Raw genomic sequence first — 26,413 nt, forward strand, 5'->3', positions numbered from 1 at the left:
AGAAACGTTTGAAACAAACTAAGCCATCCGTCCGATTAATAAAGGGCGTTCGTTTAACACAAGGTTTCACTGTATTTGAACTTTTCCTGTTGTCTCCTGCGCCCGTTCTTCATTTGTGGGAAAGGTACTCTCTCTCTATGCACGGCTGAGGCCCTCATGGGGGAGTCCAAAAGGGCCAACAGTCGACCTGAAGGCGCCTACAGGGAGATAATCGCTCGCTATGAGAGAGGGATGTTGAGAGACCCTTGAGAACGGGGAACAGGGAATTTGGAAAATGGGAACAAAGTAGAAAATTGAAAATGACGTTGCTAATAGGGCAAGAGTTCCAGTTGGGTTTTGTTCCCATTTTCCATTTTCCTGTTCCCCGTTCCTCACTTTAATAACTTCCCATGAGAAAACAATTCCGGGATAATCACAGGAAGCAACACATAAGTTTCCTTTTGTTATGTTTTTAATTACTGTCTTCAATTACATACCATGTTATTGTACTAAGTGGTAAGTAAAATTCCAGAAACCACTAAAAGTATTTCTAGGTTATTATTGAATAAAAGAAAATTATAATTAGGATATGCAGCAAATATAGTTTGTTCTTATACAGGCAATATACATGTATAAGCTAGATACATATTATTAACTCTTGCGCACGAAGTTTCCTTTGTATAGGATTTTCTTGAAATGAAATACAGCTACTCGTTTACATAGAATAAAAACATACTTCTAAGAATTTAGTGTTGAAAAACTATGGACCGCTTTCCAGTTTTCGAAAAGCAATTATTTTCTTTCCTCTGGTGTTTGATTACTTTCTTTTGGAACTGGCAATTGCAAACTGTGCAGCACGCTTTTAACTGATTAAAGCTATGACACGTTTTTATCCGTCGAGAAGAGCCGGCCGATCAACCTACTCCCGTTTCTGCGTTTACTTATCCCACAATTCTTTCAGTGCACTGGCCTTCCTTTGAAACGATTACATCTGTCATGTTCTGGTATTGCTGTCTGGTATTGCTGACCTGAGACCGCTGGAAAACTGCTTAATGCGCCAACCAATGTATGAATTACATAACAATGATCGCTCAGCAATTTACAGTTTACCCAAGAATGAGCAGACATTTCACGTGTCCACTTTGTGGGCCTGATAGAGTATTACGTATGGAGGTGAAATCCTAAGGCGTCAAGTCACCCAACTGAAAGCTAACGAGGAGCACACTTCTGCGGTTTTAGTTGTTTCTTTACATTGCACCATTGAAGAAATAAAACAGTCCTGAACTTTGCAGGGAAACAAGAAAAAAGTGTAACCGCGAGGACATTCCTGTCACTGACAAAGTTTACTGACCATTAAAATAATGCAATAGTAAAATAACGTTATAAAATACTAGAATCCTTCACCTATACGAGTTAAAAACTAGTTATAATCGATTAACCGTTAAAAAAGTGTGAAACGTCATAGTCAGAAGGTTGCCGCTGCTGTTGTTCCTGCCCTTGGGCCCAGTCCCTTCGTCTCTGTTGTGCACGAGAAGGGGAAGTACTGGTGCCAGACCCCTGCATGCCATACTGCACAAGTTCATGGCCTGAAAAAGAAAAGACGCTAGTTTTAAAAACTGAGTTTTGGCTATAGCTTTCTTGACGTGTTTTCACATCATCTGTAATCGTATTTAATGACACTGTTGAAAACAATTTTTCCTTTACCTTTCCATCGACACAATACAGTGGCGGATCCAGGGGGTAGGGGGTGGGCAGGGCGGTCATCCTGACCCTCCAAAAAAAAATTTTCGGCCCTCCAGACCTCAGTTTGGTCTAAAAATAACAGAGGGCGGGGCCCCCTGGGACCCTCCCCTGAATCCGCCACTGCAATAGCCTTTGTCTTACGCGCGCGGGATACAGAGGCAGCGCGAGAGAGGAGGATAAATACGAGGAAAGAGGTAGCGCCGAAGTTCAGATTAACTTTGCAGCCTGCTACAGAGGCTATAAAAATACAGACAGCGCCAAGCAATGTTAACGTGTTAGACATTTTTCCTATGGAAGCAGCCGTTCCTAAAAAGAAACCTTGCCAGCAGCCTATGACCCTGACCTTGCCCATTTTCTTTTTACCTTTTACGTGAGCAACGAAAAAAAGGAAGGAAACATTTTACCTGCCGAGGAGTTCTGCCCCACACTACCAGGCAAAGGAGATGCTGCAGCCCGATCGGCTAAAAGATCTAGCGGATCCTAAGAAGACAAAGAAAAAAGCGCCATTAATACCTTGTTGATCTTTGAAAGTGGCAAACAATCATGCAAGAACAAATTTCCAAGAGAATCTTAAGTTGAAAGTTGTATTAACTGACTTCCAACCCAAGGCTGCACCACTAAAATGAAGAAAAGCTAAAGACCGACACAAGGTAGAGAAAAAGGGGAGGGGAGGGGAGGGGCAGGAAACGATGTGTGGACACTTCAAGGTTGATTATATTTTACTAATTAGTTCCTAATGAAACTTTACTGGCATATGTTTGCTACCGGGACCTTATTTTTACTATTCAACCATTTGAAATAATTTCAAAGAAACCAGGGCTTGAAAAACTTGAATTCCAGCTTGTCATTTGGGCAAGCAGCTCTCACATTTTTCTTGCCCTAGGTCATTTCTTACTCATCTTAACCCTTTAGGTCCCAAGAGTGACCAATATCAATTTTCTCTCAACAACATCAGCAGATCATCAAGAGTAAAGGTCATGAGAATTACTAAATTGATTACCAAAGGGAGAATGCTTTGATCTTAAACCAAATTCTCTCAACTATTCTTAAAAGAAATGTATGGAGATAAGTCTGGAGAATTTGTATGTGGATCTTAGGGCTTAAAGGGTTAACTACAGTTCTAGTTAGAGGATGACATGCCAGGACCCTTGCCCATTGGAGAGATTTCAAAGTTATTTCCCCAGTAAGGAAATTTACTTGCCCTTAACTACCCGACGTGACTTTTCTCGTGCACTGGAAACAACCTAACACGTGATGACACTGTTCTTTGTGGATTTCCTGTGGTAGTGTACCGATATTATATAATAATTATATTATATAATATTTATTTGTCAAACAACCAAGACTTTTTTCTCCAGTGATCATTATCTTAAAAACATTTCAGCTTTACAGCTTGCCATTCGGACAAGCCATACAGTACTTCTGTAATTTGAATTCCCCAAAAAATCTTTACCTGCCCGTCAGACAAGTTGAGTGCAGAATTCACTAAAGCTGTATTTTCATTCATTTTCTTTTGCTAAACCAAATGACTGAGAAGAAAATGTGAGCTGTTCACTCTTTAAAATAATCTCACCTGGACTGGATGGCCTCCCTCATGGCCAAATACATCAAAAAATATGCTATTATCCAATACCATAGGGTGATTTGCCAACTGATACTGAATATTCTCAAGATTCTGTGAAATGTAATCTACTTGATCACCAATAAAATTCCTGAAATTAAAGAGAGAATCAAGCTACAGCAAAGTCCAATCTTTAGGTGCTAATGTTGTACAAGAAAGTTGGTTCATCATGCTCAAGATCCTAGCACCACTAAGAATAATTGGTGTCACAGTCAACTCTATCTAAGACAAACACCTTTGGAACCATACACCTATAGGACCACCACTAAATGCCCATCTTCGAGAAATGTCTGTCTTATAGAGACTTTAATAAAGGGAGTAAAGAAAGGCAGGGACTAACTCTAGGTGTCCATTTTACAGAGGTGTCCATCTCATAGAGCTGTCTGTTAAGAGAGGGTTGACTGTATTAGAATTATAATTACTGGTTAAGTTTATGTTAGATATTCCCCATTATGCAAGCAATTCTAAGGTCATGATTGTATATGTTTCTCACTAAACTGAATACCTTCCTGAAAAAGCGTCCACATTAAAATATCCCTGACAAAAGAATCACCATAAAAGCACTACACTGATTTTTGGTTTCAGAAAGAAATGTTCTGCTCAAACAATGCCATAAATTGAATCATTTATCAGAGTGAACTTGTCATTTTTCTGATAAATAGTTACAGCACTCTGGGTGGCATATTTTTTGACAAAGATATTTGAGTTGGCATGAAAGAAAATAAAATGCTATGTGACAGAGTAATGCTGGGGAATTTCATGTGGGTGAATATTTCAGAAAGTATGCTGGTGAAAGATCCGTGTGGGACAGTGGAAATCTTAAGTACCTATGTACGATTTTGACTACACACTTTCTTAACTAGTTACGAGTTGCAAATGATTAGTTTTGACTGTTAATGTAGTTAATAGTTACAAAGTCAACAGACATACCGTAATCTCCCAAATAAGCTTCTTATTTCTTTAACACATTTTTGAGAGGATTAATGCAGAGTGGGACTTATTAGAGATAGGAGGTGAGGTATTTAAAAACTGAAATTGCAACCCTAGGTAATCCATTCTATTTCATATATGGTATTCTGTAAAACTCAGAGTCTATTAAAATCTCTTGCAGGGCAGCTAGTATTTTACATGGAACCTTTTAGTTAGAGCAATCTACACATAATCAGTTAAATTAAGTTATAGAATTTTGTTTACCTTGAGTGATAGTTTAGTTTAACAAAACAAATCATGGAAGTTGGCAAGGAGGGCTGCAAATTTGAGTGAGTGAGTTTTATACTGTAACTTTTAACTGTTCAAAAGCCGGGGGGGGGGGGTCATTATAAGAGAGATTACAGCATAACTTGACATCTTAGATTCTTTTCTACTTTCTGAGCTTTCTTACTAGCTACAAGGATTGCAAATACGGGACATCTGACTGCAAAACTCAATGCACTGCCTACAGACGTTGATCTGCATTATTTATCATTGCAGTAATGACCCAACTGTAGTGATAAATAGCGTTTCAACAGATCAAAGAACACTACCTCTCTAGAATATCTTCCTGAGAGAGTCCCCGCCTCATAGGGGCATTTCTTATAGTATGATGCTCATCGTACGATTGAGGCTCCAAAATGTGAGTTGGATGGACCACAGGGGTTTGTGTCTGCTCTTCAGGGAAAGTGACCACGCCGGTGGATACACATGGCTGTACAACTGAGGCTTGTGGGTATGTGGGTGCTAAAAAAAAATTTGAATAAGCAAAGGTTAGATAAAGGAAGAAAGGTTGATTTCCACTGTCACATAACTTTCATGTGTGTATATAAAGTTCACGTATGTAACTAAAATAGAGGCAATGTATGGAAAGTAGAGTTGAAAGGAAGGTTGAGTGGGGTTCAACTTTCAAGTTTACACGTGGCCTTCCATATATCACCTCTATAAAATCTACGCATGTAAATTTCATGCACATACACATGTAGAATTATGCAACAGTGGAAATCCACCCTTATACAACATTTATGCTTATCGACACATTGATGATCAATATCCTGCAAGTGCAGAATGTAAAGGTTAGAACACACTAGGTAACAAGTTGCAGTTCCAAAGAATTTTTGCCAAAATTCTTACTTTGAAAAAAAATTTTTAGCGCATTATTTTTCGTATCTTTTTTTCTTTTTTATTACCTTCTTATACAGCAAGTTAAATAAAAAACACTACCTCATAAATTAAATTCAAAGAGATGCTTGTAACAGGGCTGTCATTAAGTTTTGAGGGAGCTGTAGCAAATGAAAATTCATTCGTGACATCTCACAAGTTCCCCTCATCTTAAATAAAGTAACTACTAAAAACTAAGAAAGTGGCAACTCCTTACCTGTTGAAGTTGACACAGGACTAGATACTAAGGGCTGTGATGTTGAAGGACCTGATTCCTCTGGAAATCTTATGACTGGTCTGGCATGTGATATGGTGTCATCATCTGGCAAAGCAGTAATAAGTGGCCCACTTGTTGCTGGAGATATAGGTAAGGTTGAAATGTTAGGAGATAATAGAGAGATTTAGGGTCATGTTTATGGGAAATGTTGAACGGCAGACTCAAGTTGAGAATTTCTTAAAATAGAAAATGAGCAGATAAAAACAGTCCAAAACAATTCTTAAGGGTAAAACTAACGTAAAACTACCAATTTTTTAACAGTAAAAGACAACTGAAGGAAAAACTTGGTCACATCACACAAATTTACGTTTGCTGTTTGCCGTAAACATAGCTCTAAATCTCTCTAATATTATGTATGAGCTTTTGGCTGGAACAAAATAAAACAGCTGTTTGTAATTACAAGGTTTGATTCACATGTGTTGTGATTTTTTATATGTAAAACAAGCAGAATTTGCTACACTTTTTCAACCTTAAATTAATCAGCAACAAGCCTCTACTCCAAATAAAATAATTTTCAAAAATTAGTTTTTTCTAAAGAAGAAAGCACAACAATGCTTACATTTAAGAGTTTCCTATAAATTTTAATTATGTAAAAAACATAAGATCTCACTCACAAGGAATGCTTGATGAAGGAACATTTGAAATATCTGATATTGTAAGAGTCTGAGTACTGGGCTACAAGGAACAAAATAGAACCATGAGTTTATAATATTTGATCAATGACATATCTTCTAATAATTAGCATTCTGAACTAAAACACTCACTGTTCAAACTTTGCTGTTTAACGCTACAACCATATTGCACTAATGTGGAAGAGTGAGAAGTCATTATCTCCATAACTCAATAGCGCTTCCTGCAGTTACTATTTAAAGACCCAAGACTCAGACAAACAAAATGAACTTGACATTAGCAAATTTCTCACTTTTGTCTGACTTCTGTCATTAAAATGTCATGTTTGTATATCTTTTGTCATTAAAATGAGAAAAATGACAAAACTCAGACAAAAATTGCAAATCAGTCACTTTGACGTCATTTGCGCGCTACACAATTAGCTGAAACAGCAATGTCAATCACAACCATTCAGTTAAAAAAGGATAATTTTTGCTGGCAAATCCCTACACACTGTCAGACAGTAAGACGGGGTTCGTGAAGTACAGTAAGTATGAACAAAAGAGCCTTTCCAACTGTTTTGGACCTCTGACCATTCATCAGTGGGATGAGCCCTTCCATGTTTTTTTTTTAACTTTTGACTGGGACCAGTGAGTGAAAATCCATCAATGCAGTTAAAATGAACGCGTTCAAGTCAGTGAAGATGGCAAGTATTGAAAACTAACAAATATATAACTCTGCAAAAAAAAACCATCCATAAACTTTGTGGAGCAAATCTTTGCTACCTTTTCACAGATCACCTTGAAAACTTGGTACGTTTCCTAATTTTAAGGCCCTCTTTCCAGCCTTGTCAATGGGTATTTGGCAAGGCTGTGCTTTAAGGAAAACTGAAGGGAGCCCAGTGCTCTTAATCTGTAAAATCTAGGGTGCCCAGCATATGATGTGTATGGAAAAAGTAAGATTTTCTAGTTGCCCAAGAGCAAAAGTTAGGCGCCAGGGGCCACCAGGCTCTGCTAGAGCACAGCCTTGGTATTTGGTAACTAATCTTTACCAAACTTGAAAAAAATGTGGAAGGTATATCACCACTGGCTGACAGTTACTGTGTGTTAAAACAGCTTTACTGAGGGTAAACTTACTCGTTGAGCAGAGTAACTTGGTGGAGGTTGTCCACTACTAGGTCCACAGCCTTCTCTGTAATCATAGCGCCCTCTTTTCGATGACTGTTCCTCTGTGCTATCCTGGAGCATTAACCTACAAGATTGAGAACACTGATTTAATTATTATACCCTAATAGCGTTACAAAAGTTTACATGACGTCACGGTTTTAGCCAGAAGGGTGTCCAGCCATCCTATCCATGGACACCCATTTAAACTTCACTTAATCTTGTATAATTTTATGGGAAAACATGCGTTCTGAATGGCCAGTTTTCAACGTCTGGCCAAAAGCCAGCATGACGTTACAGTCATGTTACAGTTACATACACAATTGTATGTACTTGTAGCTGCTCACCTCTTTCTATTTGTCATGAGCTTTTCATTTTGATACATGAGTCGCATAAGATACTGGAAAAGCTGTGAAGCAAACAAAGTCAAAAAGTAAGATATAAAGGAACACATACATGTACATGTAGATCAGGCCCTGGTAGTGCTTGATAGCGCTATCCACTGGATAAATGACTCTCCACTGGAAAAGTCTTAGCGAAACCACTGATTGCACTATTGCACTATGGAGATTCATCAGGTGGATAGTATTATCCACTTTTTGAACAACTGGAGCCATATCTGTAGTTTCTAATCCTTTATTAAAAACTATGGACAAACGTTCCTAATGTGGCATCAGAGGGACAAAGGCCAGGTAACCTGCATGACTCAGTGAGGTGCTTGTAATTTTGTCAATTCTCTGTATGATAGACGTCATTGGGTTGGGATTTTTGGCTGTGCCTAGATTTTAAATACAGCAGATCTTTCAATTTGATACCTGCTTTTAACTATATCCCTTCATTACATGGCTTAAAAGGTTAGGAGGAGAAGGTGTGTCCTTCAACAAATTCACCTTGTTCACAATCTGCTGTTGTCTCTGATGTTTCTGCCTTAGTTCTACCAGTTCATTCCACAGTGTGACATTCTCTCTGAAAAATAAAGGTTCGTCAATACATATTTAATTCCAAGGGGTAACTACATCAGTCAACCCATCACCACCAATGTCAGGTCTCTACATACATGTCTCCTCTCCTTTCATTCTCCATCAAAAATACCATATTTCATTTGACTAATTGCCAACAATGAACTAAAGATAATTGTTTTGATTGCTCAGTACACTCAGGTTTAGAAGCTGAGCACCATATGATCTCCAGATATTTGCCCTATTTTCTCTCCTTTACTCTTCTCTTGATTATATTATAGGGCATGAAGGGTAGTGAGAATTTAATAAGACCAAAAACATGCCGGAAAGTTGGAGGTGCAAATATACTTTCCTTTTACCAGACAATGCACTCCTGACCTCACCTCAACGTCTAGTTTTACAACTATCTACCTGGAATAAGACCAGTGAAATCATCTCCACAACAAGAAAAATTCTTGTTTAGAATACTTACCTCTTAATCTGATCAAGTTTCATTGTCATTTCATCTTGTTTTCCCTTCATGTCCTGAACATCATTCAGCACTTTAGAGACATCCTCATTCCTTACTTTCTTTTCTTCTGGAGTAGCTTTTCTCTTGACATTCTCAAGTAATTCAGGATGGTACCTGTTAAAGTTTCCATTGAAAAACTCCCACTCATCTTTCTCTGACCGCAGGCCACCTTGTTCTGCACCAATTACTTTACGAAAGCCATCTAATAAGACAAGTTGGATTTGCAGGGTTAACACAAAGATAATATACACATAAAATTGGGTTGCATAAAATGCAAAAAAAAACAATTTGTTTACCTAAATGTACAAAAACCTACAGTGATAGACAAAAGTGTTGACACACTTCCGTAAAATAGCCCCTTTTTGCATAGTCAGGGCTTCTGATATTTCGAGCGGTCGCAGACCCGCGAAATTCAGGTATTTCCGCGAAATCCCGCGAAATTAAAAAAAAAAACACGAAATACCGCGAAATCCGCCAGAAATATTTCCAAATACATGTCAGCAAAACATATTTAATACTTATCTTGGTTATTAGACAGGGCTTCTGATATTTCGCGCAGTCGCGGACCCGCGAAATTCAGGTATTTCCGCGAAATCCCGCGAAATTCCCCCAAAAACGCGAAATACCGTGAAATCCGCCAGAAATATTTCCAAATACTTGTCGGCAAAACATATTTAATACTTATCTTGGCCATTAGACCTGTTTTATTCACCCCAAACGTCCAAATTTATCTTGAAACTTCGTCACTGCAACAAGTAAACAACGTCCCAAAACTACCAGGCATTCTTAGATTAATGTTGCGAAAAACTGGGCACTAACTATAATGTTAATAACTTTAGCATTCGCTCATTTCTCGAGCAAACTGTTGTTGAAAGAGCAAATGATTATCCCTGTTAAAAAAACAAGGTTAAACAACGCTGCTTAGATCGACGCAGAATTGATCGATTTTAGCGAAATTTGCCAAAAAAAAAATCCAGCAAAATCGGCTGTTTTTTACTGATTGGTTCTTGGCAAAGTTTCCCCCCGAAATTTCCCGTGAAATCGGCCCCTGAAAATCCTTCAAAATTTGACTTTTTTCCGCTAAAATCCCGCGAAATCAAACGAATTATCCGCGAATTTTGATTTTTTTCCCGTGAAATCGGCCAATTTTTCCGCGAATTTGCCCCTGAAAATCCCGCGAAATTTTGCTTTTTTTTTCCGCGAAATATGAGAAGCCCTGCATAGTGGATATACTTATCCCCTTCCCCTGTCAAGTCTTTTTTTTTTTTTAATTCACACAACATTGATTCCGGGGATGAGGAGATTTACGGTGTTTAAAAAGAATGAAATAATAAATGAATTAAATGTTTGTTAAAAGCACTTGTTTTAAACAAGCTGCTCTTTAGAACTTGTTTTATGTATTTTTGTGCTTTCCAGATCAAATTTGGGAGTTTTGGGATTTGTCAGAGAGAAAACTGGATAATCCAAAGAAAAACTACATAAAGTAAGAATGATTGATTCATTAATTTGGTAAGAGGCAAATATCACCACTGCAACACCCTCAATGCCACCTCCACTGAGAATAAACAAAACTACAAACAATCTTAATGTTTTCACTTCTAGGTAGCGGCCAAATGCTGAATTTAAGAGCAAAATTAACAATTTATCCTACTAAACATGCCACTGAAAAAGTTTTCAACTCTTAGGCGGTCGGATTCCTTGGGATACCTAAATTACATGTTCCCATGTGAACGTCGGAAGTCCTAAGAAAGTAGCCATCAAATGCAATAACTTTACCTGAATGATTACATAATTTTAGAACTGAATATATAGTGAGTTATTATGTCTTTACATGTTAATATTAAAACTACCCTCTGCAAATTAACAAACAGCACCACTGAAAAGTACTGCACTCGAAGGGTTTCAGGGTGAAAAGAAATTCATTTTTACAGCTTGCCATTCGGGCAAACTGAAGCTAGCATTTACTAGCCCAGACATCATTTCAACTAACCCCAAAAGCTTTTTGACGAGCAGAATTGATTTCACAGTTCTTCTGATATTTGAATTCCTCAAAAAACATCACTTGCCAATTGGGGAAGTTAAAAACAGAATTCACTAGCCCGATAGCAAAATCCACTAGCCCCGGGCTATTGGACACTACTTTCGTTGCACGCTGGGTTTTATCTGTTTCATCTCCATGTACTTTGTAAGAACGAAATCACGACATAAAGAATACAACATAAACAATTAGGCATCATTTGCTGGCAAGCACTGGCTGCAGAAGAGAAATCAGCGAAGAAATGATTCTTGCAGATTAAACCTGAAAACTTACACCCTTTCAGCCTCAAATGCAAAAGATCATGTCTTCATTTAAACACTGTGTGGTTTGAGAAATCAAATCTATCATATAAACTAGAAGTTGAGACTGGCAAAGTCACATGAACGGTATCATATATTACTTTATATTAACTTTGTATATTGCTCTTGAAAAACATTAAGCGAACACTTTGATTGAAAATGCCGAAGAACATTCTAAAGAGAAGAACCTCCCCTTCCCACCCACTATTGATGTCAGTTATAGTTTTGAGTATTCTAAAAACATTTTTATCAATTTCAGCGCCAACTTGAATTTGAGTACAACATGTTATCATTGAAAATAAATATTTTACACGTAAAATTATTTACATCGGAGAAAGGAACTGTCAGATGAAATTAACGTACTGTTAACGATCTTAAGCAACTGAAAGAAGTTTGTTCTAGATCGTAGGTATCTGAGACAAGCGGAAAGAATAACATGAGTTTCATCGCCCACATGCATTCCCAGAGACAAAGAGTAAAGTCACGAGTGACATTAGGCATTGCTAGCATTCTTTTGAACAACTGATCCATCGAAGTTCTTTGTGAAAGAAAACGAAAAAACGTTGAACCTCTAGTTTAAATTTCTCAAGAGACCAAAATTTAAAACGCAAAATCAACCTTTACTACAGAAAATAATGTCCTTAAATGTGTACGAAAGCGCATTTCAGCTGAAAACTAGAACAAAGCTTGTACCTGTCGGTTATTTTCAAAACATTACTTACACATATTCAGCTGACGAACAAAGCTCGCAAAATTATTGTGTTTGAAATACTTCGGAAGGATTTCGCGTGCAAAAGTGGCCTGATCGTGAACGAGGAAACCAGTTCCATTCTGCAAGAAAAAGATCGAATGGTTGTTATAGCTGTGTTCATGTCACAGAGTAATTGTAAAATTACCAAAATACAGATGATCAAGGTTTCGAGAAGATAGAGCGGTGTTATTCGAAAACCAAAAAAATACAGAGAAGGTTGTGAGTATGATAAATAATTCAGCTTAAGCTTGCCTTGTTCCACGAAATGTGTTCCTCATACTGAGGGTCTTCTACGAGCTTCCACAGTTTCACTAGAAAGGCAGGCACATTGGAAGGAATACCGCTCGAATCTGCGTCTCCTGTCTTCATCGGCATACTTTTGTGAAATCTCCCTTAATTGTAAAGCTTTTTCGCAAGTGTGCGTGCTGAAAACCAAGGTGCATAAGTTACCCCAGCGAATCATATACCGGCCATGTTGTTTGCCTCCCCCGCGCAGGCTTTTATATCCCTTTTACGGAGACTGGGGATAGTCTGTTAAGGGCGTTGATGACCTTCGCCAGGGTAAACAATTTCATCATAGATGATACTGCGGTAGACGTGAATTTTTATTGTCGGCGTTCTATATTTAGTCATTGGAATTTTTATGGCCCCAAAGACAGGAGCTAGAGCACTCTGGGTGTCAGGTGGTGACCCAACACGGGTGCCTTATTGACGTCATTGGGATAGTTGTCATGGTGCAATAAGGACAAAACACCCGGAAGCCGGTTCCAGAAGCTTCTCAAGGGACCTCGACGCACGTCGCCTGGGCCCACTGATGGTTCCAGAGAATCGGAAGCTTATCTGCATCGATTTAAAAATATAGAAAGATTTTAAAAACAAAACAATGAGTCCAAAAATATGTTAACAAAATAAGAGTAATGCTTAATTTTAATCGGAGAAATTCTACCTAAAATCCTCAAAAAAATAATCACTTTCTTTCGCAGAACTAACGTAGATTTCCCTACAAAGTGTTGGACTAAAATTCATTTCTTTATTTATTCAAAAACTGATCTTTTTTTTTTTTTACAGACATTTACTTGCCCTTATTCATTTTCATTTTTAAATAATTTCGATAGTTTTACTTAGCCCAAGTTCGAAAATGAAACATTTTCTCTTACAATAAAATCGAAACATAATAGAAATTGTTTCCATGTTAATATTATTGATGCTCCCACCGGAAGTACGATAAAACATTATTCTTGCCTACATCGTAGTCACGCAAGCCCGATGTTCTAGATCATTCGCCATTTACGCCTGTTGTCTCAGAACTTTCTCGAAGTTCTTCTGACGTATACACATTCCTGGTCGTTTTCAAACCACTTAATTGGCGTGAAATTTCCCGCTGTCAAAATGGAAAGATGTTGGATAAAAAAGAGAGTAATTCGTAAGAATAATTACAAATAACTTTAAGACTTGTTGCGCATGACAAACTCGCGTGCATGGTGAATTTGAACTGCCGAGACAATAGCTCTCTTTTCTTTTTTTAAACCCTTCATAAAACTAATTTAATCACTGTGAAATAACATGCAAGCTGCGATGATCACTGTGAGATAGAGAATTCAGCATTGATTTTTAACCTTTATTTTTAACCTGGTAAAAAATATTCAAGCGGAGTCAGTTTCTTCCTCCCGGAAGCTCACGCGATCGTGTTTTGATGGTAGATTGAGTTAGAAGTTACACGCCTTTTTTTTAAACAAATTCCTAACTACTTCCTCAGTTTTGTTTTCGTCCCTTTTTATATGTAGTCAGTAACAATAAACGATATTCTGTAAGTCAGCAGAAAGCCCTTTTTGTCGAGAGGTTTGAAAAATGTAAATTACCAAAACAACCTGCAATATAACCTGACTAATATATCAAGCCGGCCCTGTGAAGTGTTCTTGAAGATAGAGGGAAACACTTTTATAATATTCCAGCTTTTTATTCGGATAATAAACAGGGATGATGTGTTTGTACCTGTAAAGTAAATTAAACATAAGAAAATAAATTGACTCATCGTTCGTTTTTTTTAACTTGATACTTCATGAAATGCTTCGACATATCTGTACTATTACGTAATATTGTATCAAACGTGATCATGACTGGCTGAAAAATTGAAAACTGTTTTGTTCCCATTCAGTATACCAGAACATTCCCCGGCCGCCGCCCTATGTGCTCTCTTTGGACACGTATATATTTTGGCAGAAACACCTAGCTATTTTTCTTGTGTAATTATTGCTATGCTTTAGAAAAATCTTGAACTTTTCACACTAGAAAAGACAACGTAGTTGCTTTTTTTTTTCTTTGTCTCGCTATTAAATACTGAAGTATATACACTCAAATACACTTGCTGCATGTGCTGTGCATGTGCACGCCGAAACAAAGGATGTAACTGGATGATACAAGATGGCGATCAATGGGAGCACGCGATGTTAAACGTGAGATAAGTGGAATATTTCCTGGCGCTTTATTTTATTATCATTAATACCCTTGTCTATCCTGAACTATAAAAACGTTATGTTGTATCGGTATAACTTTTTGTCATCGACTTTAGGAAATATACACGCAATTTTAATCTCTAGAATTAGCCGGAGAGTTACCAAGGTGGGTTATTTTTGACTCAGGCTTATCGTGATTAATTTGATACGCTTAGTGCCGTAAAAAAACTCAGGTTTCAGCTGAGTTTGACCGCTGATGCCGAACTAAAAATATTTTTATAACACCGTGTAAAAGACGTGGGGACCGAAAGACTGAATATATATAGGATTTACGGGTCTATGCTTAATTCAAGGAAATCCGAAGGTAATTAGTATAATGCGAGTGTTTAAAAATCATTGTTATTTTTTGAGGTCTTTGCTATTTATTTTGTTCATTCGTTTGGAACCTCTTCAAAATTCACCGAGTTTATTTAACTCAAAATTCCTTGGCACACTGAAGTACACAATTCATAAGTAAAGAATTCTCGACCAGTAAATTATCTGAATTATCTGAAGAGGTACTCAGGGAGATACTGAAAAGATATGAAATGCTTCGTTGTTTCGGCTCACAAGTTTCTGTTGTTTTGGTGAGGAATACGTAGGTCGCGAATCCTTTTATAATCATCTCTCGTCTTGGAGAATTTACCGGATTTAAACCATGTTAGCTTTTATTTCAAAATTACCAAGAATGATTCTAATGTACAGTTGAAGATGTAATAAGTAATGGCATTACTTAACAGTGAAAGTTAGGAGTTGCACGCTGCTTCATTCTCATGTATGAGAAGGTGTTAACTTAATACCAACTAGACTTAAAGAGCCATGCCAGTTAGTTTCAAATGAAATCTTTTTTAAAGTACTACACTTTACTACAAGTTAGTTATAGCCAACGTCTCCTTATTGGGTATGGATTAAATCATGTTGCCATATGAATGAAAGTTAACTCAACTACAACGAACCGACTAGAACCGAGTATGTATATTTTTTACTTTCCTGTGTAAGGTGTTTGCAGTGAAGACCAAAAGCTTAAGATAATATACTGACGTGAGTTTTACTTGAATCGGAACTTGGAAGAATTTAGTCCACCCGTTGACCATGTTTTTGTGTATGTAAAACTCTTCCCTTTGTTATGGGTCTGATTTTTGTAACCCAGTTTATCATAACTTGAGAATTCATGATAGAGATTCAGTCTTGACACATAAATAAATTAGTTCACACTGACAACTACTACTACTACTCAGTACTACTATGACATGAGGTGAAGGTGTTCTCCTTTTCTTTGGCTTTTCTCAGGAAATTTATACCTAAGCTCCCGACGGTTAAACATAAACAAAGCGGTACACCTGATTTATATATCTTACATGTATAAGGGTATGCGAAAATCTTGTGGTTACAGCTTCTAGCGAATATGTACCTCATATATGCAATTGAAGAAAAGACATCAAGAACGATTTTCGTGATTACTAGAACAGTGGAGCACCCTCCAGCATAGTAAAGTGACTCCGAGACCGTTTTATGCATGGGGATACGTTCTGATTTCAAGGATAAATGGGTTTAAATGTAACTTTTCTGTTAGACCAATTTGAGACCTAAACCAAACATGCATATTTACTTTGATATTGCTTCTCCATTTAACCACTGTATAACGTCTACACAAACAACGCCTCAGCATTCAAATTCTCGGTATAGAAATTAAAATAAATGTATTCTAAATGAAGAACTGTGATATATTGGTTGACAAAGGGCAGATGACAGAATGAACAGAACATTTAATTGTCCTGACTGAGTCACCGATGCCCAAAGTATCACGGTATATAAATCAGTCATGTTTCCGAAGTTTTAAACAAATATACAGCAATAGACCTATTCGGCTAAGGGACTGTTCGTTATTTATGCCTAAGGGGGGGCCGGTGTTTAGAGAGGGGGGGTAAAATTTTCAAAATCAATGAAAAAAGGGGGTGTTTTTTTAAAATACAAATAAGGGGAGGGGGTAAGCTTTTAGAACGGTTTTCTTTTCCTCAATTTCAGCGTCAATTCTTTTCAGCCGATCCTTAAGTCTTAAGTTGACTATATCCTCGCCAGCAACAATAGACATTCTGCATTCCTCAGCAACTTCAATTACCTCTTTTATTTTTCTCCTTGCCAGGGTTGGGTCAATGCCAAGATTAACTGTTTCAGACCGCGTGTGGAGTAATGCGATAATCGCTCTTAATATACTTCTGTCATACTCTGTGTCCATGCTCTTCAAAAGTGCCGAGACTGTTTCTTGATCTAACCTCAACTGATCCGCATTCTCATCACCAGATATAAAAAATTCTTGTGTAAAGTGATTCAGGAACATTGAAACATCACATGAAGGGTTGTTTAGAACAACAAACCGCTCGAGTGTAACAGGATGCGTCACAATCACAACATTTAATCCTGTTTCTGGATGAAGTAAAATGTCCTTATTTAGAGCTTCCATACTGTACGATCACAAATGACCTTGCAATAGATTTTGGTTTATCGGCAACCGGCCAGAACACGTGTTGTACGCAATTTCACAATTGGAGGCACGTGGCGTCCTGAGGGGTGGGGGTAGGGGGGTTACATTTTGGGCCTGTTACATAAACGGGGGGGTAGTTTTTTAAAATACCCACTTCCGGGGAGGGGTAAATTTTTCATATGGCTGAATTGCTTGAAAATCACCGACCCCCCCTTAGGCATAAATAACGAACAGTCCCTAACTCAATGTTGTACCCAATTCAAATCTCCCGGGGATAAGATTCTTTGTGTATTGTATTTGCATTATAATGTGGCGTTCACATTTAAATGATATGGAAATTTCTGAAACAAAACGTTTTATTCTCAAAAGGTTTGAATTGGGTACAACATTGAGTTAGCCGAATAGGTCTATTCTAGCCGCTGAGTTAAAGCCAACAAATGCACAGCTCTTGTTAAAATTATTACAAAAAATGAAACAAAATGTAGTTATGTCTATCATTTCAGTTAGTAAACTAGAGGCCCAAAGACAAGCTTAAAAGAAATCGTACCGTATTTTAAGTGACAATAGAAACAAAATCCTAGTGGCTTTGATGTATTTATCGATGTCTATCAAAACTACCTTCTTTGTACCCAAACAGATGAGTTTCGGAAAAAATAGTATGTACTGTTCTTTACAAATTAAAGAGAAGGCGCTTACAAACTCAAAACTGGAGAGTAATTTTGCAGCTTAGTATCATCACTTTCAGCTCGCTTGCAGCTAATAGTCGGTAGCTCAAGTAGATCATGAACAGAACGGACAATATTACACAGATAACTTCGGTTGCTCGAAATGTATATTATTATTTTTTCATATATCATAAAAATAGTTTGAACAAAATAGTCTAAATTTTTTTTAGGGATCCTCTTTCGTTAGTCATCATTCATTGCTATAAATTTCCTAGTGGGTAAGCACTGTTTTGCTCGATCAGATAACACTCAGTCCCTTGTATTATTAATCGAGTGGAAAGCAACCGGTGGCTATAGCTCGGCCTATCCTATTAAGCTAGAGTACAAGACCTCATTTTCGCTAAAACTATTGAGTGCTGAATCTTTTCTTCCTTTTTAGCGTGGCGAACCATTCTGCTTTTCAGTCATGAAGACACTGCTAACTGATGAAGCTCCATGGCCGAGGTCTCTGTGGGCAAACCGCCATTTAAATAAAACTCTTTTAAGTACGTACTCTAGTCCTCGGTTATGAGCTTTCGTATTTTATTGTGTTTTAAACTGATTTCACTCTTAACTAGGATCCAAGGTTACCAAATCATTTTCTTGCTTTCACAGAATTTTTTCTGTTTTTAATTTCATAGATTTTCCTCTGTGTTCTAGAGGTTCTGGATTCTCTCGAATCTGCACACCCACACACACAGTTTTTAATGTTATGTGATTAATGTTATGTGTATCAAGACTGAGAATGTAGAACCATAAGTAATTTCAAGACTATTTAATTCAATTGAAAATATACAATAACCTTTGCAAAAAACAGAAATCAGAGCTCATTACCGCTTACTAGTGCAAGTTAAGTCACCTTTCCCTGCACTGCCAACTTAAGCTGATTATCATAACTGTCCACCAACTGCACAGGCAGTCGGCATCACAGAGTGTTCCGATAGCAGGCTGTTAGGGACAGACAGAAAAGAGTAACTGACTTGTTACAGTTTTATCCGTTCAAAAAACAGTGAATTTATTTGAATTTTAATTTTGAAGATGCCATGATTGGCTGATTTCAGACTGCAGATCCACAGAGCGAAGAAGATGACAGTTCGTTAGATGTCTGTGATTGCGCACTGTGAATGTTATTAGACTAGGTGTACCGGCGAAAGTCATGATGACACGAAAAGTTTAAATTTCATTTCGTAAAATTCTAAAATACAAATAGTACCTTGTGTAAGTACTACTTTAGAGGTTTCATTTGAATGGTCACACCGTGTTAGCTTTAGAATAAATTGCTCACAAGACAGACAAGACTCCATTGTTCACTTGTTTGAGGGTGAAACGGTGGCAAGAACAGGATTGTTTTACTAAAGGTTAAAATGCGAGGAGCAACCAGCTTATAAGTGGACTTGCTCCAAGGCGACCTTTCAAAAGTCCCTCCCAATCGGGAATATATAGCAGTCTAAGCCAACTTCTGGAATCTCGATCGAGAATATAAATAGTCTTAAAAGTGAGCAACGAGAACTTTGATTAGGTCTACGAGAGATAAGAGCTAGAGGTCCCCGTGCCACCTAGAAAAATAAAATTCAAAAGACTTCGAGAAAACCCTCTGATCCAGCTGATTGACTTGCCTTGGTAAAACACGGACAAAAAGTTCTTGAACACCTCTGAATCTAAGCTCTAATCAGGTTTCAGAATGTAATGAAAAATTTGCGAAATTTTGATAAAATGTTTACGCATTTTCCATCAACCGTTTTATTGGTTATAGTCTCTCTCAAGCCACCCCCGCAGCAGTCTCCCCAGCTTAACCACTTAGGACCTTTTGTATTTATTGAAAGATTGTTTTGAGTGATGCTTAATGAAGTGTGGATTGCTCTCGAAATACTTCGCACCGCCAAATTCTAAACAAACAAACTATAAGCGTCCCAGCCCTTCCACTTTGGATATTCAGAGGACTACCGTTCCAAATCGTTTAGGTTTGACTACAGTGGCACCAATATACGAGAATAGCTGCTTCTCAGTTAAGTCAAGTCCATGTTCTTTTAGATCATTAGTATGGGATTTTCTGCACTTATTCGATCTTTTAACAGGGCAGCAAGTCTGTTGATACGTAGATAAAAAATAGTTTTGCATGCCGGTGATCAAACCAACAGAAGGGTAGCTCTCCGAGACACCTGCTTTGTCCTCCTTCGGACCCATCAGTGACATAGTTGCAGTTAGCTGATTAACTTGATTAAGAGAGTGATCAACATCAATGTTCTCCAAGCAATATCAATACATACTCAAGGGTAAAGGCTATGAGAATTATAAAATGATCACCAAAGGGAAATACTTTGATCTTCTGTCAAATTCTCATCTAATTTCTTAACGAAATGTATTAAGACCAGTCTGGAGAATTTGCAGGTGGACTTTGCGGCCGTAATTTGTTCAAATTGACGCCAGAATCTTTTTCGTGAAGGCCTTTCGGACATGTATGTTTATGGGATGAAAATAAAACTAGCGTCCCACGCTATTTCACGCAGGTGTCTCGGAAAGGTCGCCCAAGATGTCATGTTGATGTCTTGTGAAACCAAAAATAGTTGTTGAAAAGCCACAATCACAGAGACTGATTCGGTCTGGTAGCTTTGATCTGACCTCCCACGAAGACGTTCTTAGTGCTTCGTCACGCCTAGCTATTATTAAAAAGACACCAATATAATGCGCATCAGATTTATCAGTCATCCCGATTTGATGAAAAAATGCTGTCACGAAATTAAAAAAATAACTTTTTTTTTTCCAAATTTTAGCTGTACGTCTTGGGGGTATGTACGCATATAGACACTACGCTCCTACCGTATGCTTTGCAATTTTTGAAAACTTCTCTGGCCGAAACTTACCTTCTCCTGCCCGTGTTTGATTTAGCCGCCATAGCCTCCCACGAAGACGTTCGTTGGGCAGGAACGCGTGACGAACCCCTAACAACGTCTCCGTTGGAGGCTATAGCCGCCCCTACCGTCGCTCCCTGTTGGGCCGAAGTTCGAAGTAGACTGAGTTCTAGTTTTTTTTTGACCGGGTGTACACTGGGTTCTAGCAAAGCGTTTTGCCGCGAAAGTATTCCAAGATGGAGGAAGAAAGTCTACGATCAATGTCCAAAAGACTTGGCATAACATCGGGAGAGGTGTTGAAGAAAGCTGCTGAACTTCAGCGCTTAATGGATGTTCGTGGCTGCGCTATGGCTTTAACTAGTGTGGCTAAACCGGTTATTTGTCTGGAGATCGCTGCTTTTGGTTTAAATATTCCCGTGGACAAGGTAAGCTTACGTACGTGTAATATAGACAGAAATTCGCATGAGTTTAAATCTCTGATAATAGGCTTGCATTTTTGCAGGTTTGGGCTGTATTCGAAGTGTTAGTGACGAAATTTCCTTTTAATTAACCCCCATTCATTACGCTTTCACACTGTTCTTCAATGTTCATTCATACAAAAACCAGACGTAGTTAATCGATAATCGATAAAAATCGATAGGATAGTGTAGGATAGGGGAAGAAATTGAAAATTTTAGCCTCACTTATACAGGTCTGTCAACCCCGCCAAGTCTGAATATCGAGAATTGACAGGGAAGAGATGATAGATGACGTCACAACGTAGGACATTCGTGCAAAAAATACTTGTTGACTCCAATCATCACGAATGCGATGTCACAAAACGCGCGATAAAGATGTTGTTGGCATTATAACGCTTACTTCCCACTAATCACATTATTGCTTATATTACAATGGCATACAGGAGTTTATGAGAAAACGTTTGATGTTAACTGTAAAATAGCTCAAACAGCGCAAAATATTTGAAATTTTATTGTTGGAAAGTCGAGTCTATAAGAAATAGCAAACTTCGGTGATTAGCCTTGAGATTTCAGACTCTAATCTGGAGACTGGGAGATTAAACGGTCCAAAATCTGGAAGAGCTGGCAGGCCTGCTTATAGTGTTCATGAATTAAACCCCTATTTCATCCATGACAATATCCCTTACAGTTTTCCACATAGAAAATTCTACTACATAAAAAATAAAACAAATGCCATTATGTTATACTGTGTTGGAGTGTGGTCTCTTTTAGGGGCTAAATATGATCTTAGCCACACCCATATTGGTTTCCTTTAGGGGTTCAATTCACCTCTCTTTCTTATTGGACCCAACCCCCAGGAAGGGGGTGTGGGTGGAGAGAGATAAAGTAGGTACCTTGTGGCTCCCTTAAACCCTTTTTTTCTGTCTTTAGAATCTGGCAATTCGTCTTTCTGGAATGACGAAGAAAGTGTACGTTCATGCTTTCAAGACAATAGAGTGTGTGTTGGGAAAACAAAAGGAGTTAACCATTAAAGATCTGGCAGTGCAATTTGGTTGCATGGAAGCTTCAAACCTGGCCCATCAAATTTATCAAAGGTAGAAATTGTGTAAAGAATTTTTTAATGTACTTAACTTGACAAAAGATTCCTGTGTATTTAAAGTTTTCTTCTCTCTGAGTAAATCCTGTCTTATCTTATTTCATATACCCTGCATTGCAGATGCAATCTAACCCTGCTGTTAGTAACATCAGCAAAGCAGCACAGAAATCCTTTTTGTGGGCCCCCTACAGACTCAACAAATTGCCTGAAATGAGTTTCAAATTTCCCATTAACCTGATGGGCAAATATAACAATGGCTTTTTAGATGAGGCAATCATGGCGTGTGCTCAAATCCTGGTACACAGGTGGGGCCCAGATCAATGATTTCGGCACTGTTTTGCAGATGGATATAACCAGAGGTTAAGTTGCAGCTGTGGCCCAGACTAATTTCATAGATACTACAACTTTAAATGTTTCTGTTGTGTATTTAAATAAATTATTGATACAGTCCTCATATAAGCCTGGCTGACCAGGCCTCTGACTCAGCCTTTTGGCATAGGAATATTGCAAAACCTGGTTTTCAGCAAAAACAGTGGTTATAACAGTACACATTACAGTGTATGCCCAAAGTTGACTAATTTCTGGCTTACACTTTATTGTAATGTAACAGTCAAGGTGTCTGCCGAGTGATGGGTGTGCCAATCAATATACTGACCACGTGGCAACTGTAAATAGCAACAGCAAATACCCTGTTTCAACAGATGTACAATATCAGGTTACAGTCTCCCACACTTGCTAGATAGTGAGACATTTCACACGGTGCCGCACAGACGGGCGGATGTATGGTAACATGACAACCAAAATTTCTTGGATGGTTAGATAACCAAATTTTCTTAGCTGTGGGGCTCAGTTCATGCCTGCTTTGCTCACACATTGAGCTTTGCTTTCAACGTTTTCTTAACCAGGTATAAAGAGGCCTTTGTCAAGGATGTAGAAGATATCAGCCACCCAATATTTGTAGCAACTGCACTATTCACAGCTTGCAAGTAAGTGATTGTTTCTTTTGTTTTGATGGTAAAAACAAAGCATTCTCAGAATGACATTAAAACCTTTACTCTTAGGGTTAAGTATAATATAAAGATATCATAAATGCATTTTTAAGAATTATTTTTGTGAAAGAAATCCTGTGCTGTGACCATTGAAATGAAGCCTTTTCAACTGTAACTTTGCATTGCACTTTGCACAAGTGACCTATGTTTGTTAGGAAAATTACTTGGAATTTTTATCAGTTCTGACCTATGAAATCAAGGATCTCTATTATTTAAGTCTTGTGCAAGTACAGTTGTATTATTAGTATGTATGAAAAGTAGGATCACTTATATTTTAGTATTGTGCAAGTAGTATCAAATTTTTTTGACTAGGGTCAAAAGTAAGCCACTCTGAGAGTGCTGATTAATTGGGATGAAAAGATGTAAACTAGGCTTCATTACAACATGTTACAACATCATTGATCGTGGTAGATACAGTTTAACTTGATCAAGACAATGTGCTAATAAGAAAATAAAAATTGTGGTGGAAGTTTCTGACAGAAGCTTACAATATTTCTATTAACAAACATTTTTTAAAGGCATCAAAAGATTAAAGTTGACAAGACCAAATTATTGAATCTGTTGGCTACCAAGAGGTCAACATTTGACAGCCTGCATAAGAAAATGGAGAAAGTAATTCCCACACTAGAATCTGGTAAGCAGTCAGAAATTTATTATTGGAATAATAATTAGAGTACAAATATACAGGACCTAGTTTGTGAAGGTTTGTCAAAATTGGCCAGCTAGATCAGTTTTTTTTTCTAAATGATACGTACAGTAGTATTTTGTGTTGTAGCAAAATTTTTCAAAAGACTCATGGTTCTTGCTAGAAAGACTGGTGCCACCAGCCAGTTCTGACTTTTGGTAAGCTCCCCCATAACGAGGCCTTCTAAAGGGTAGAAGCAATAGGTGACGTGGCCCTGAAAACTGGCGGCAATCCTCTCAGTAAGCACTGGCAATTGGCAGAAAGGGAGGAAAGAGATGTGACAACAACAATCCAAGCAACAGGCAATCTCAGAAATGACCAACAAAGCGAGGGCGTATAGGTGACGTGGCCCTGAAAACTTGCGGCAATCCTCTCAGTAAGCACTGGCAATTGGCAAAAAGGGAGGAAAGAGATGTGACAACAACAATCCAAGCAACAGGCAATCTCAGAAATGACCAACAAAGCGAGGGCATACCCCTCCCCCACCCCTCCCCTGGAAGGCCTCTAACATGTCTAATGTGGACTTGTGATGAGGAATGTAAATTATCGGAGAATGTTAGGGTAGGTATTCGGGGGCAGGGTTTTTTGTTCTCTATTCTGGTTGGCATAGCATGGCAAAGTACAGTAATGTAGTGTGGTTAAGAGTTAGGGTTTGTGTGTCCATGACTCCCTCTATACAACAAACACATAACTACCGTACCAGTACTACTTGATAGGCAACACAACTGCCATTGCTGCTTAATACTGTTCCATTTTTGTCCAAGCTACATAACCTCCTACCCCCCTCCCCTGCTCATTTGAGAACCTGAGTCAAGAGAGCGTACTTACAGGCAATTAACAATTATCGGATGAGGTTGACCAAAATATCGTGATTTGTCAGTGGTGAGCAGATCAATTAGGCTGAGGCAAATAATTGATCTGCAAGACACTGACAAATCACAATGTTTTGCGTCAACTGAATTCAATAATTAATTTATCATTCGATCACTGAGTTTGTTTATTATTTGCAAAGCAATCTGCTATTTTCACACAAGAGTGATCGCAAGAAGGAGAAAAGCGTGATTGCATTTGCACATGAACAGAATATTATTTAAAGCCAAACAGAATTGGATGGCATTGTGCGTAGGCAGACTGTTATTTGTAGGCAGTTATTTGCAGGTCACTTGGTGGACTTTCGGCCAATGAAAAGGAAGAAAACTTTGCATAATTTGAATGATAATACTAGCCTGAATTTCAGACAATTACTTCGAGTCGTTTTCTTCCCTCAGCAATGATGTTGCTGAGGGAGTAAAAACGACAAAGTAATCATCTGAAATTCAGGCTATGATAATACAAGATATGACACCATTCCTTCTTTTTGCAGCTGTAAACAATAAAAGGACCTCCAAAAGAAGTTATGGATTTCTGGACAAAGTGAATGAAATTGTTGAAGGTGTGTTCCAATTTCCTTCCCATACAATGAGAATTTTACTTGGCTCAAGACTAGATGTTCAACTGAAAACCACTACAAATGTTTATACTCTTTATGTTTAACAGACCAGTCTCATTCATCAAAATTTTCGAAGACAGATGAAGAGGCAACAAGCCGAGAAGACAGAGACAAAGAGTATGAGGAGTGGAAACAAAAAATTATTGAATCTGCAACTAAAGCCTTGTCTGCAGGAAAGAAAACTGTAGAAAAACAAAAGTCATGAGTCGTGATAATACTTTCAGCTTGACTGGAGACTTCACCCTGCCTCTAACTCCCCACCACCCTCACTTTACCAACCCAGTTTTCAAGCGTTCCAGGGAATAGGGGCACGAACATTTTCGCTCAACTTGTCACCCAACAAATTTCAATGTCGTAAGTTGCAGCAGCATGTTGCACAAAGTAGACCTGAGTTCTACGTTTTGCAACAAGCTTTCGATTTTAACACTTGCGTGGCAAGTTGCTATGGATTACAACGCTTGTGATTGGTCGGTTTTCCTGCACTAAAAGCGCGGGAAAGAAAGCGCACGCTTGACCTCGGGCAAATTTAGGCAGGAAGCAAACATGCCGGTTGTTGTGGAGGTTGAACATGTTGGAACCCAAGATATTGAAATAAAAAGTGAAAAAATGTCAGAGGCTAAAAAAAAGATTTATGCAAAGAACTTGAAAAGCACCGATGCCTGTGGGAAACTTGTGGAGCAGATTATAAAAACAGAGCTTTGGATGAGTTTTGTCAAAAAATTTAAGTAGCAGTGCTCCCCTACTCAAGTTTCTTTACAAGCTAATGGTAAAGCCCCTTCTCTTCCCGCTAAGCATTTCATTCTCTCATGTAAACCTTTCAGTCTTATTGCGTGGTAATCCAAAGCCAAGGGCAGCTATCCCTCGCTTTCTTAGAAAGGCCAGCGCGTCCGCCATTTTGTTTGGCGACACATATTAACACACTGTTGACCAATTACAAGGCAGGATTTTCTAAATGAGCCCCAACTTGAAACATTGAAATTTGGTGCGTGACAAGTTGATTATCCGTCACTTGAAATCCGGAGTAAATCC

General features: G+C 38.1%; 2 protein-coding genes across 3 annotated transcripts; one reads left to right on the forward strand and one right to left on the reverse strand.

Annotated features, from left to right (window-relative positions):
• Positions 1-429: 429 nt before the first annotated feature.
• On the reverse strand, positions 430-12,643 carry LOC140927463 (heat shock factor protein-like). Of its 2 annotated transcripts, none has more exons than XM_073377122.1 (12): positions 12,333-12,643; positions 12,052-12,160; positions 8,954-9,194; positions 8,413-8,488; positions 7,870-7,931; positions 7,496-7,610; positions 6,365-6,425; positions 5,691-5,828; positions 4,939-5,059; positions 3,296-3,434; positions 2,127-2,202; positions 430-1,565 (listed from the first exon to the last, which is right to left on the reverse strand). In XM_073377122.1, exons 1-12 carry the CDS (start codon positions 12,453-12,455, stop codon positions 1,414-1,416), a joined length of 1,413 nt encoding a protein of 470 aa, XP_073233223.1. In that variant the 5' UTR covers positions 12,456-12,643; the 3' UTR covers positions 430-1,413. The 2 variants fall into 2 exon arrangements, with proteins under 2 accessions (XP_073233223.1, XP_073233222.1); XM_073377121.1 differs by having other exon boundaries at positions 4,867-5,059.
• Positions 12,644-20,565: 7,922 nt separating this feature from the next.
• LOC140927468 (origin recognition complex subunit 6-like) lies at positions 20,566-25,637 on the forward strand. Its single transcript, XM_073377127.1, has 6 exons — positions 20,566-21,032; positions 21,996-22,159; positions 23,067-23,147; positions 23,729-23,844; positions 25,259-25,327; positions 25,432-25,637. Exons 1-6 carry the CDS (start codon positions 20,844-20,846, stop codon positions 25,587-25,589), a joined length of 777 nt encoding a protein of 258 aa, XP_073233228.1. The 5' UTR covers positions 20,566-20,843; the 3' UTR covers positions 25,590-25,637.
• Positions 25,638-26,413: the final 776 nt, after the last annotated feature.

Source organism: Porites lutea, chromosome 2 (genome assembly GCF_958299795.1).
Source record: "Porites lutea chromosome 2, jaPorLute2.1, whole genome shotgun sequence".
NCBI lineage: Eukaryota > Metazoa > Cnidaria > Anthozoa > Scleractinia > Poritidae > Porites > Porites lutea.

Bases quoted from the DNA above. Each gene is read 5' to 3' on its own strand.
- LOC140927463 (XM_073377121.1), bottom strand. From the start codon at position 12,455: ATGCCGATGAAGACAGGAGACGCAGATTCGAGCGGTATTCCTTCCAAT. The intron at 7,932-8,412 runs GTGAATTTGTTG...TTTGCTTCACAG, and splicing joins AACAGCAGATTGTGAACAAG to CTTTTCCAGTATCTTATGCG. The intron at 3,435-4,866 runs GTAGTGTTCTTT...CTTTAATTTCAG, and splicing joins CAGGAAGATATTCTAGAGAG to GAATTTTATTGGTGATCAAG.
- LOC140927468 (XM_073377127.1), top strand. From the start codon at position 20,844: ATGGAGGAAGAAAGTCTACGATCAATGTCCAAAAGACTTGGCATAACA. The intron at 23,845-25,258 runs GTAAGCAGTCAG...TTCTTTTTGCAG, and splicing joins AATTCCCACACTAGAATCTG to CTGTAAACAATAAAAGGACC. The intron at 25,328-25,431 runs GTGTGTTCCAAT...TATGTTTAACAG, and splicing joins AGTGAATGAAATTGTTGAAG to ACCAGTCTCATTCATCAAAA.